This window comes from Camelina sativa, chromosome 5 (assembly GCF_000633955.1).
Source record: "Camelina sativa cultivar DH55 chromosome 5, Cs, whole genome shotgun sequence".
NCBI lineage: Eukaryota > Viridiplantae > Streptophyta > Magnoliopsida > Brassicales > Brassicaceae > Camelina > Camelina sativa.
Genome location: NC_025689.1, coordinates 26,896,844 through 26,910,350, shown reverse-complemented (window position 1 = coordinate 26,910,350; position 13,507 = coordinate 26,896,844). Strand labels below are relative to the sequence as shown.

Here is a 13,507-nt window from a genome sequence, read left to right as displayed (position 1 = left end):
TAACTGCTAAGTTGACCCAAAATAATAATATTATACTCTGACATATTAAAAAAGTGAAAACAGCCGTTTTGTTCTTCTCTGTCATCATTCTAGCAACGCCGTTAAAGTGGTAATGTTAGGTTTAGGTTTACTATTTATTGTTTCATTTCAGACCACACCTACTCACTACCGCTACTACACAATTTTGAAGGTTCTCATGGAGGAAGACGGAGTAGAACGAGTTCGTGCCAAAGTCTCTCGTGATGAAGACGGAGGGAAACGAGTTCGTGCCAAAGTCTCTGGTGGTAAAATTGCTGAAGTTGATGACTGGCTAAGAAATTTGCCAGAATCTTTGCTATGTCATCTTCTCTTGCATCTTCCGACAAAATATGTGGTCAAGACTAGTACCTTATCAAGCCAATGGAGACATCTCTGGAGGTATGTTCCTGGTCTGGACCTGGACTGTCGTGATTTCACGGAATACGATGAAGTTGCGGGTTTTATCGATAGCTTCTTGAGCTTTAACAATGGTGAGTCGTCCATAAAAATGTTTAAGTTACGTTACCATACTGATCTGGGTGGCGATGTGGACGAGGAGACTGATAACGCTAATCTCACCCGATGGATCAACACTGTTGTTAAGCGAAAAGTTCAGCACCTTGCTTTGTCGTGGGGTGAAGTGCCGATGCCTCCAACACTTTACAAGTCTAAGAGCTTGGTTTCTTTAAAGCTCACTGAAGCAGTCTTGCCAAACCCTGACTTTGTGTCTTTACCGTCTGTCAAAGCTATACTTCTAGAGTCGGTTAAGTTTGCAAACGATTTGGCTTTCGAAAAGCTGATCTCAGGCTGCCTGGGTCTCGAAAGGTTAACTTTATATAGAAGTCAGAATGACAATGTAAAAGTGTTACGGGTGAGATCTAAGACTTTACTTAACTTCGATTACAACGGCTCAACTTTTACGGGTCCTCATGAAGATCTAATGGTTTCCATAGATGCTCCTATGCTTGAAGATCTTCAACTCTCTGATCATTTGACTGCGAGTTTCATACTAGGTAATATGAACTCACTTGAAGAGGCGGATATTGATGTTCAGTTTAACTTCTGCTTTGGGAAGAAGTTCGATCCGATGGATATACCGAAGAGAAGCATGATTAGGAATTTTCTTGTGGCGATTTCTAATGTCAAAAACATGATACTCTCTCCAAGTACTCTTGAGGTAACATGTTGATTTCGTTCTTTTAATTTTTAATTTTTAATTTTAATTCTTCTAACAAGTTTGTCTAACTTTTTTTTTTTTTGTTTTTTTCCCTGGTGCATGTGGTTGTTGTAGGTCATTTATGAGTACTCAAGATGTGCACTGCTGCCCTTGTTTTGTAACCTATCTTGCTTGAGTGTCTACTTCTACAACCACAGCTGGGAAATGTTGCCAGTCTTTCTTGAGAGATGCCCGAATGTCAAATCTCTTGTTGTGGTCAGGATTCTTTACTTAAAACTTAATGCAAATGGGGAAAGTATCTATAATCATAATAACATCATTTGGTTTTAATATTAGGAATCTGCTACATTTCCGAAGGATAATACTCGTATTTCGACTAGACCTTGGGCTCTCCTATCATCTCTCGAGTATGTTGAGATAGAATCGCCATTGGAAGGGGAAGCGATGGAGATGGAATTACTGAGTTACTTACTTGAGAACTCACCAGTCCTCAGGAGACTCACTCTGTATGTGGAAAAAGATTCAAACAATGAATCTGTCATCCTCAGAGGACTCCTTATGATTCCGAGGCTCTCTAGCTCATGCCAAGTGTATGTTCTCTATCCTTAGTAACGGACATACTGGCTCTCTACCTCATGCCAAGTCGGTGTTCTCTATCCTCAGTAACGGACATACTGGCTCTCTAGCTCATGCCAAGTCGATGTTCTCTATGCCAAGTCTATGTTCTCTAGCTCATGCCAAGTGGTTGTTTTTGTGTACTTTATTATGTGAACTTTGTGTTTTCTTCTTTATTGTTGTGACTTTGATGTGTTGTTGTAGATCCTAAATGATCATATGTTTGTCTTAAATAATGTTTCTAGTAAATCAAAAGTGGAATAAGATTTGTGTAAGATCATAAAGGTTCTTGAAACTCTTAAGCTAGGTAGTTAGATGAAACTAAGTGACTACTATTCTAGACTCAAGGGTTGGAGCTTTTAAGCTATACATGAATGGTGAATGACTAAACTTCTAGACTTTTTCCTTTTCAAAGATTACAACATATTTATTGCCAACCCTACTCAGAACCTGTCTCGTGGAAGAGAAGAGGATTATATGGATCCGAGAGCAAGTGGCTCTCTAATTGGAGCAGTGGCTTGAGAGGATCAAGGCGATAAAGAGAGCAATTAATTTGGAAACAATTACGTCACTGTTCATCGACAAAAACAGAAAGAAAAAAAATCAAGATCGAATAACCTATATATAAAAATCAAATCTAGGTCATGGGTTTTTTTGGCATGTTGATGATGACTATCTGGTGTTTGTAGCAGGCCCGGCTTAGAAGCAGTGCAGACGGTGCAAAAGCACTATGTCTCCAGATTTTTGTGATTTTTTCTATAAGGTTTAGGGTCTTAAAGTTTTAAATGTTACAAATATAACCCTAGTTTCTAGAAAAAGTTAAAATTGAGTACAAGATCCCAAAAATAATTGAGCCGGCCCTGGTTTGTAGCTAGCTTCGTGGACTCTGGAAGCCTCTGAGGTTTGTAGATCCATTGGCAACGAATGAAAACTCAAACTAAATCCCATACTTAATATCCCATATTTAATAATGGGTGAGGCCAAGATTCCTGTGGAAGTTGAACTAAGCAAAAATATTTCAACAAGGATTGCGGCTAGTGATGAAAATAGCCGCTGCTACAACATGTTTAGGTTTACATGTATGCGGCTGCTACAACATGTTTAGGTTTTTTTATTGCATATTTAGGTTTGATATTTTCAAGGGCCCAAAATGATTTTATTTTTTAATTACATGTTTAGGTTTTTATTAAAGGCCCAATCTTTTGTACTTTTCTTTTGGTAATTATCCTTTTGTACTTTTAATATCTAAACCTAGAGAGTTTTTTTTTGAGGCAAGCTTACAATTTTTCTCACTTAAAAAAAAAAAAATTCTACTCTGGAATTTGTCCCTGTGTTGCACTTCCCGACGGTTTCTCCTAAGAATCAGTGTATTCGAATTTAGATTTTATATTCTGGCGGGCGTCATCTCATCGGATGTTTCAGATATATGTTATCGGCTACCTTGAATTTTATGGTCAATTTGAAAGGATAGAAATAAAAAAGTTTTCCAGGGTACAGAGACAGAGCCAATCGATGTTATTAATCAGGCAACTAATGATAAATTGTTGTGGGAGGAGCCCAAGTCCTTCTCTTCTGGAGTCTAGGATCCTTCGGAATCCCAGGAAGTCTCGGAACCTTCTTCCCGATGTCAGATTAATGGATCCTTGAAGGGTTCAGATCGTTTTATGGGGCTAGGTTGGTGGTACTGCAATGGTGAGGATACGATGGTAGTTTTGGGAGCACGTTGCCTTCAACGAAGTCCTTCACCCCTCCACTCGGAGTTACAAGCGTTGATTTAGGCTATGGAGTCTCTCCTGGCTGTTGGCGTTACCTGTCAAGATTATGAGACAGACTATGCAGAGTTAGTGGCGATGGTGCAGTCCTCAGATGAATGACCCGCTTTCTCCAATCTACTAGATGATTTCAGCTCCATCAGATCATCTCTCCCCGCATTCACTCTTACCAGGATTCAGCGTACGTCAAATGTGAGGGCAAATTGTCTTGCTTGTTCTTCGAGATCCTTAATTTCAGAATTATATTTTGTAAACTCTTATCCTCCGGTTTGGGCAACCAATTTAGGAGTCATTTTCTAATTTTAAAGTTTGGTTGACAAAAAAAAAAATTCTACTGTCATATTTGCTAAGCACATTTTTTCTTATTATCATCCTCTTTAATCCACTAAGAAAACACAAACTCATTTTATTATAATATCTAGAATTTGGAAATTTAGAGTTTTAAAATTTCTGTCCAAAGACTAATCTTCTAGAATCGGTGGAAACCATGTTAAATATTGAACTCTCTTGACCAATACTACTCGAATTAAGATGGCGATACTTACATCCCTATACCAGTAGACCAAGGCGACTTTGATTATTTTCTTAAATGCATTTTAAATTTGAATAAAATTTTTCTCTATATATTAAAATAGAGTCATTTGGAAATATTAAAAATAAAACTATTTATAAAATTACATAGCATAGATATTTACGTTCATGATTCTAAAGTATTTATTTAATTCTTTTAGTTAATAATAGTTTGATTTATGGGCATTTGTTTATGACAGTCCGTGAAGAAGAGACTTGACACTTGAGTTACTCCAGTCATGCAATAAGCCAATGATTGAGTCGGGCCTGTTTATAGGGTTCCTTGTCATTAGTGAGAATAGTGATTGGCCAATGATTGAGTCGGGCCTGTTTAATAGCGTTTCAAGAGAGGTTAATGTACAACTAAGAGGAAGATACTTGAGTTGCTCCAATCTTGCAATAGTAAAAAAAAAAAATACCTGGTCGAGGAAGTGGTTTTGGAGGATCCAAGTCAAAATCTTGCATTCATGGCGCCAATACACTGTCCAAACAGGAGAAACATTAGAGATGGTCCTTGCAGATACACAGGTCATTACTCTACATTATAACTTTTAACGATAATTTTCATGGTATATGTGTAACCCTGATAATCTTTCAGAAATATATTAGGGTATCAAAATACATGCAAGCGTGAAGAAGGATTTAGTTTTGCGTTTTGCTCCTCATGTTCGAGTTGGTGAGTGGAAGTTAATTGAAACTTTCGGGCTTACTCATGCAACTGGTCAGTTTCGTCCAACCAATCATTTGTAAAAGATTGGATTCCAAACTAGCACTGTTGTCTCACGTTGTGAGAATATATCTGAATCCAACTACTTGACTCTTGCTAAGTTTGAGCCAATCTTGAATGAGGAAATTAATCCGTGTATGTTAGTTGGTAAGTATATATTTTCTTAACAAGTATATGATCAGATCGATGTATCTCCTACTATTTATGAAAATAATATTTGTTTTGTAGATGCAATCGGACAAGTTGTTAACATAGGAGAACTGGAGCTTAAGGAAACTAATAACAAGCCGAATAATAAGTTGGATTTCGAGTTGAGGGATGAAAAGTAAGTTGTGTTTTAAAAATTATGACTTGCGGTGTACATGTTTGGTAGTCAGTAAACTTTTATTTATTTATCATATCAATTCTTATACAGGGATGTAAGGCTACCTGTCACACTGTGGGGTTCACATGCCGAACAAGTATTTAAGGCTTGCCAGGAAGCTAATGGAGTAATGGTGATATTTGTGATCAGATTTGCGAAAGTCAAAAACTATAAAGGTATGCTTCCTTATTAATCATGTTGGTGTCAAATTGTAGATAATAAATGTAAGATGTGAATCATATTGTTCTTGGTAATATGATAAGAGTCTACTAATCAAATTGCGGGGCATGTTTTTCAGGAATTGTGAGTTTATCTAATTCTTACAATGTTTCCCAAGTGTTTATCAACCCTCCCTATCCTGAAGTTGCTGCTTTTATTCAGACGTGAGATTTTTAAATTTTTAATTATTGAACTGAATATGATTGGAGTTCTTTAACAATTTTTCTGTTTTAATTCAGCCTTCCAAACGATGGTCTGGCTCTTACCTTCCGCAAGAATGTACCAAACAACCAGATTGTAGCATATACTGCTGTCCAGAGTGATCAGTTTCCTAGGAAAACCATATCAGAACTACTCAATTCTCAAGAGGTATCCATAACAACTAATATTTAATCAATACAATAATGTTCTAATACTTAACATTATATTAACCATCAAATATGCCTAAAAATATTTCAGACTGGTAAGGCAAGGTTGTTGTGCACCATCTATGCAATTGATACAGATTGGTCGTGGTACTATTATAGTTGCAGAAATTGTAACAAAAAGGTTACTCATATCTATCCATCCGCCAATGAAAAAGTGACCAGTGAAACGAAACAAAAGTTTTGGTGTGACCATTGCAAATCCATTGTAACCTATGTTGATGCTAGGTATGATTCATACTTTTTTGTTAAGTACTATTTTTAGCTCTACTTCAATCGCCATTAACGTAGAGAAAAAAACAATTTTAGGTACATGATATATGTCAAGGTCATGGATAATACTGGTGAGACCAAGTGTTTGTTGTTTGACAGTGCAGCTGACAAAATCATTACCCAAAGCGCCAAAGCTCTCTTAAATGGATCACTGGCTGAGGTATTTGATCTACAGAATTTGCACTTTTACTTTCGTTGTAGATTTAAGATTAATTATTAATTTTATTATGAACAAAATAGATTGCAGACCCAGAGAACTTGCCAGATCCAATCAACAATGTCATTGGGAAGGCATACCTCTTTCTGGTATCTGTTGAGAAGGCAAACATTTGGGATGGAAAGGACTCTTACAAGGTTGCAAAAGTGTTGTTGAATGATGGTTCGTTGGGAGAGGAAAGCATGCTTGACTCTCAGGAAACAATCAATCCGGACTCTATTGTATCCGGCGACCAGGTCCTATTTAATATTATATCTGTAAATTAAAATGAATTTTCAACTCTAAGTTTTTCATTCTCTAATTAAGCTATTTCATGATGTTTTACTATTTGATAGAGTCAACTAATGCTAACTAGCAGTCAAGATGGAACTGAAAATAATACACCATCATCCAAGCGTTTATAATCTCTCATTGTGGAGTCTGCTGAGCAATCATCCACAACCAAGAAGCTGTGTCTTGCAGCCTCAGACGTGGACACACAAGATGAAATCATCGAGCATGAAGGACTCGCGGATTGTGAAGGTTCCAATGTCAATCAAAGAGAGGGGAAGGGTATCATGAAATCTAATGGGAAAAACAACCAAGCAAAGAAGATTACAGGAGTGCACATCAAGACTGAGAAGTAGGTGTTAGAAAGGTGCAACCAGAGATTGCATGTCGTTTATCCATCGCCGTTTCTTTATGCTTTTTTAGTTGAGTTTTATTTACACTTTATTTCTGGATTTGAAAGTTTAAGATTTTGGTTTGTTACTTTATGATTCTATTTCTTGAATAATAAAATAAATGGCGATTAATTAATTTATTTCCCGATAAAGTTTTAGCTTTATAAGCATGATATGTGACAAAATCAGTTTGTTTAAATTTTTTAATTATATGATAGAAAATCTAAAAAAATATTTGAAGTGTTGAAAAACTTTTATATGGTGTGATATGTTTAATAACTCTATGGCATTATTAAGTTTAACAGTACATAATCATAAAATTACTAACCTGGTGAAACCTGACGACTTGATCACAAACTCAAAACCTGGCCGTAACTATGTTTTACAGTCTGAAAATTAAGTGAAGAAAAATACATTTGTTAAAAAACTCCAGTCATATTCAGTTCAATAATTAAAAATTTAAAAATCTCACGCCTGAATAAAAGCAGCAACTTTGGCCACAACGTATATAACTTTTATATTGCTACTAATAAACGAAAAAATTATTTAGAGTACAATAAGTTTTGACTATGTTAACTAGATTGCGTTAAACAATTATTACTTACCATATTACGTTACTAAATAAAAGTTATGATATCAAAAATGATCACATATAAGTATTTACTACGATTTACTATGATTGCGTGAAAACTTGATGTCAGGATCACAACATATCATACGACATATACTCTTACCTTTTTTGCTATTGCTTTTTGGTTGCCTTGCTATTGTTTGAGCTCTATATCGTCAATCAATCTACAATCCTGCAAACATTTTCAGAAAACATGAAGAAGAAGACAAAGATTTCAGTGCCCATGGAAGTTGAGAATTCTCACACAGAAAATACAAAACGTCATAGATCAGGGAAAAAAGTAAATGATGAAAGAACCCCAATCATTGTATGTGAAGAGAGCCATTGTACAATACCGTCTATGCAGAAGCCAATTGTGAGTTCTCTCGGAAAAGAAGTATCACAGCCTACAAAGAAGATGCGTCTAATCACCCCTACAAATTTAAATAGACAGACTGCTCAACTGACTGAATCAAATTCATGTCCTCTAAATCAAGTTTTTGGAAACGTCTTACGAGACATAACCAACTTACCCAGCAGATATGAAGCAAACAACCAAACTCCTCTTAACAATCACCAACTCAATCCTACTACACCTACAGATGGTCATAGTGGTGAGGATTATCGTTAGCAACACATTGAATTTTATTTAAACATTGGTATTTTTCATATGTCTTGAAGCACAATCTCTTACTTTGTCATTTCAGGAGCTTCAATCTTTGATATCACATACCAGTCAATAGGACCCAAACGAAAAGACACACCTTCAAGTAAGCATAAATTGAAAGCAAAATATTATATATGAAGTACGCATCCTCAATATCTATATGGTACTTTTATTTAAACTTACTTCTTACTTTATAATGACAAGGCTCTAAGCTGACCTCAACCAGACTTATGAATGATTCAATGTGTTCAACTGCATCACACACTTTCACATACAGCAACACTAATATGTCTGCAAGGACCAGAATGGACTTCTTGGTTCCAAGTATGCGTCCTTCTTCTGCCATTATTTAAATAAAACTATTATATAAATATGGTTTCTTTACACTTTGTAGTACTTATTGTCTAACTGAACACAAAACATGGTTAAATTTTTTTTAAAAGGTGGATCAGGACTTAGTACCATTTCAAATACAACGACTTTCCATTTTGGTCCATTTCAGAGTAATCATCAAGGATTACAAACTTAGACAAAAAATTTGCAGCTGCATTGTCGTCTGAGACAATATACGGTAAGACAATTTGATTACAGCCTTTGTTAATGTTATTTACATTTAGAGATAGAAGATTATTCGCAAATGTTCAAAAGTTACATTTGAAAAGGTACTTATTGGTAAAATTGTGCATAATACATTTTATGATTGCATGAAAAGGTCGGTCATGTGTAGGAACAAGTTCAAATACAACCAAACAGCCTCGAAATGCATCTCTAATTCCAAACATCGGATCATCAAAAAGAAACTTAGATGAAGAATTTGCTGCTGCATTATGGTCTCAGACACTAGACGGTAACTTAGCAGTTTTCATTACTTGGTTATACTTATAATCTATAAACATATTTTTTAAATATATTAACAAAGTTGCTCTTCATAGAGGATGAAGATGAAACTCTGGAACAATATTACAATGAAAGTAGTAGTGAGGATGATAATGTCTCTGGAAACTCAATAGGACATGAAGAAATACAGACCACCCCTAAAACAAAGTCACCTGTCAAAGCTAAGTTACCCAGAGGAAGGCCACCCTCCAAACAAAAAGCAAAGAAGAAAAACACGACACAAAAACAAGGTAATTCAAAACTTTTGAAATAGTTATTTTCTAATATTTGAGTTTTTTTTCGAATTTACTATTGCAAAACGTTTTTCTACAAGATATCTAGATCATGGAGATCCTACATACAAGTGTAAGTATTGTGGTGCATACATGTGGTTTGATGAACGTCTTGGCAAACAAAGGTCTCGCAAGGATCCTACTTTTTCATTATGCTGTGGACAAGGGACAATGAAACTACCATTTTTGAAACAATCACCGGACATATTAAGAAGACTACTTACTGGTGATGATCAGCTGAGCAGAAATTACAGAGAGAATAGTCGGATTTATAATATGCTGTTTGCTATGACTTCTCTTGGTGGAAGAGTAGATCGATCTATTCCAAAGGGTAAGGGACCTAATATGTTTCGATTACATGGTGTAAACTACCATTTGATAGGAAGTCTTACGCCTGAACCTGGTGATTATGCTAAGTATTTCCAACTTTATATTGTTGATACGGAAAACGAAGTCAATAATAGAGCAACTGTAATAAGGTAACTAATACATTGACATTATATATGCGTTTAAACTTAAGTAAAAGCCAGTGTTTCATAAACGTTATGAATATTCTCAATTTGCTAATTCGTGTATATTAAACTTATCATGCAGCAAGGGTAAAAACAATTCGAAGGATGGAGGAAAAAGCAAAATCAATAAAGAAATCATTGAGGCCTTGATGAAGATGTTAGATGATGTGAATCCCTATGTTACTCATTTCCGGGCAGCTAGAGATAGGATTGCAAGTAAGAGTGAAGAGCCATTTCACATGCGGATAATCAGTGATAGAGTTGGAATGGATGGACGTACTTTAAGCGCACCCGTAGCATCAGAAATTGCAGCTATAATACCAGGTGACTTTCGTAAGGAAATGCCACAACGTGATATAATTATTGAGGACAAGAATAGTGGTCTTCTTAACCGTATTAGCGAAATCCACCCTTCCTATTTAGCACTACAGTACCCTCTAATTCTGTGTTATGGTGAAGATGGTTGGAGGCCTGGGATAGAGAAAGCTTTTACGGGAATTAACAACAAGAACAAGAAAAAGTGTATCAGTATGAGACAGTGGTTTGCTTTGCGTATTCAAGAGAGGGAAAATGAATGTGATACTCTTTTACGGTCAAAGAGATTATTTCAACAGTTTTTAGTGGATTCCTTCTCGGCAGTTGAATCACACAGGTTATCTTACATTAAGTTCAATCAGTCTAAACTGCGTTGTGAGAATTACAACTCAATTAAGAAAGCAGCTGAAGGTGGAACTACATCAATGAATGAACAAGGTAAACAAGTCAATATTCCATCTTCTTTCACAGGAGGACCTCGCTATATGGTGCAACAATATTATGATGCTATGGCGATTTGTAAGCATTATGGCTTCCCGGATTTGTTCATAACATTTACATGTAACCTTAAGTGGCCGGAGATAACAAGGTATGTAAAAAAGAGAGGCTTAACTGCGGAGGATAGACCAGACATAATAGCGAGGATTTTCAAGATAAAGCTAGAGTCACTAATGAATGATCTCACAGTAAAGCATATGCTTGGGAAAACAGTAGCAGGTACGGTTGAATATATACATTAAATTTATCATCTTTTATGTTGAAATGGATTGATTTTGTGTGAATTTTTACGTTTGCAGCTATGTACACAATTGAGTTCCAGAAAAGAGGTCTCCCACATGCTCACATTATTCTGTTTATGGAAGCCAAAAGTAAACTACCAACAGCTGATGACATTGACAAAATTATATGTGCTGAGATTCCAGATAAAGACCAAAATCCGGAACTTTATGAAATTATCAAGGATACCATGATACACGGACCGTGTGGTGCAGCTAATACCAATTATCCATGCATGGTGGATGGTAAGTGTTCTAAATGCTTTCCAAAACCATTTGAAAACATTACTAAAGTCAATAGCGACGGTTATCCCGTCTACATGAGACGTGATGATACACGTTATGTTGAGAAAAATGGTATTAGGTGTGACAATAGGTATGTTGTACCTTATAATGAGAAGTTGTCTATGCGTTATCAAGCTCATATTAATGTGGAATGGTGCAATCAAAATGGTTCTATAAAGTATTTGTTCAAGTATGTGAACAAAGGACCGGATCGTGTTGCTGTAGTAGTTGAGCCATCAAACAAGGATCAATCTTCAACTAGTGATGGCTCAAATTCAAACAAAAAGAAAAAGAATGAAATCAAAGATTTCTTCGATTGCAGGTGAGTTACGAATTTGTGTTGACAAATTTAAATAAAAACGCTATTGAGTAATTTTTGATTATATATATGCTTTTCTGTTTTTTTTTTAGATATGTTTCAGCCTCTGAAGCTATATGGAGAATTTTTAAATTTCCTATTCAGTATCGAACAACACCAGTTCAGAGACTATCATTTCATCTAGAAGGTGAGCAACCATGTTATTTTGACTCAGATGATGATATAGAAGATGTTCTAGAGCGGACCCTTAATGAAGATACTCAGTTTATGGCTTGGTTGTCTTTAAATAGGAGAAATGCAGTTGGTAAAAACAACACTTTCGCTAGAAACCTCAAATATGCAGAGATACCTGCTTATTTTACTTGGGAAGGGAAAAACAAACAGTTTAAAAAGAGGGTTAGAGGTTTTGCATTAGGAAGGATCAATTATGTACCCAGGAAGTTAGAAGCTTTATATTTCTTGAGAGTCCTATTAAACATTGTTAGAGGTCCAACATGTTTTGATGATATTAAAACATATCAAGGAGTCGTTTATAAAACATTCAAAGAGGCATGCTATGCTCGCGGTATTCTAGACGATGACCAAATATATATTGATAGTTTGGTGGATGCAAGTTTTTGGGGTTTTGGATATTATTTGCGTGATTTCTTCTGTATGATGCTTCTTGATAGTGCTCTATCAAGACCAGAATATGTGTGGGAACAGACTTGGCATCTACTTTCAGAAGATATTGAGAGCAATAAACGAGAAGAGTATAATAATCCAGGCAAGTTAATGACTGCTACTAACCGTGCTTTTTTCAGGTCTTTTTTCATATACTCACTGCTACTAACCGTGACTTTTTTGTTTTGTTTCCAACAGACCTAAATTTAAATGATGCTGATAAGAGGAATTATACTTTGCAAGAAATTGAGAAGCTAATGTTGGGAAATGGTAGATCGCTTGCTGAAATAGATAACTTCCCGCAGCCATCTAGAGAAGTGATTGATAACTCCAACCGTTTAATTGTTGATGAGATGAATTACAACCGACAATTTGAGCAAGAAAAACACGATAACTGGATACAACAGCTAACAACTGAGCAAAGAGCTATATATGATGAGATAACTAGGGCAGTGTTTAATAATCTCGGTGGTGTTTTCTTTGTCTACGGTTTTGGGGGAACTGGAAAAACGTTCATATGGAAGACGCTATCTGCTGCAGTTAGATCAAGAGGAAAGATTGTGCTTAATGTTGCATCAAGTGGAATTGCTTCGTTGTTATTAGATGGTGGTAGGACTGCACATTCAAGGTTTGCAATTCCCTTGAATCCTGATGAGTATAGCATGTGTAATATCAACCCTAATTCTGATCTAGCTGATTTAATTAGAGAAGCATCTTTGATTATCTGGGATGAAGCACCAATGATGAGTAAGTATTGTTTTGAGTCTATGGATAAAAGCTTCTGTGATATTATTGGGAACATCCACAACAAGGTTTTTGGAGGAAAAAGTTGTAGTTTTTGGAGGAGATTTTAGGCAGGTGCTTCCGGTTATTAATGGTGCAGGTAGAGCGGAAATAGTGTTGTCAGCTTTAAATTCTTCATATCTATGGGACCACTGTAAGGTTCTAAAGCTTACTGATATGCTCAAATTTACCCTAGAGCTACTCTCTCAAATTAAGAGATCACTGCAGTACTTAGGGGTCGAATTCCACAAGGACTCAAGACTACACAATGGATTATAGAGTTTTTCAATTTTGCTAAACATATTAAATTGAATTAAAATAAAAGCAATGCAAAATATTAAATAAAAGCTGTTGTAAATTCAGAAGATA

General features: G+C 35.8%; 3 protein-coding genes across 3 annotated transcripts; all 3 read left to right on the top strand.

Annotated features, from left to right (window-relative positions):
• On the top strand, window positions 165-2,064 carry LOC104787654 (FBD-associated F-box protein At1g66310-like). Its single transcript, XM_010513255.2, has 3 exons — window positions 165-1,195; window positions 1,310-1,450; window positions 1,532-2,064. Exons 1-3 carry the CDS (start codon window positions 197-199, stop codon window positions 1,802-1,804), a joined length of 1,413 nt encoding a protein of 470 aa, XP_010511557.1. The 5' UTR covers window positions 165-196; the 3' UTR covers window positions 1,805-2,064.
• On the top strand, window positions 2,781-7,003 carry LOC109132924. Its single transcript, XM_019245383.1, has 10 exons — window positions 2,781-2,889; window positions 5,108-5,204; window positions 5,295-5,419; window positions 5,542-5,626; window positions 5,702-5,831; window positions 5,922-6,115; window positions 6,260-6,320; window positions 6,401-6,613; window positions 6,713-6,773; window positions 6,840-7,003. Exons 1-10 carry the CDS (start codon window positions 2,781-2,783, stop codon window positions 7,001-7,003), a joined length of 1,239 nt encoding a protein of 412 aa, XP_019100928.1.
• LOC109132923 lies at window positions 9,774-13,209 on the top strand. Its single transcript, XM_019245382.1, has 5 exons — window positions 9,774-9,964; window positions 10,080-11,029; window positions 11,110-11,695; window positions 11,785-12,458; window positions 12,554-13,209. Exons 1-5 carry the CDS (start codon window positions 9,774-9,776, stop codon window positions 13,207-13,209), a joined length of 3,057 nt encoding a protein of 1,018 aa, XP_019100927.1.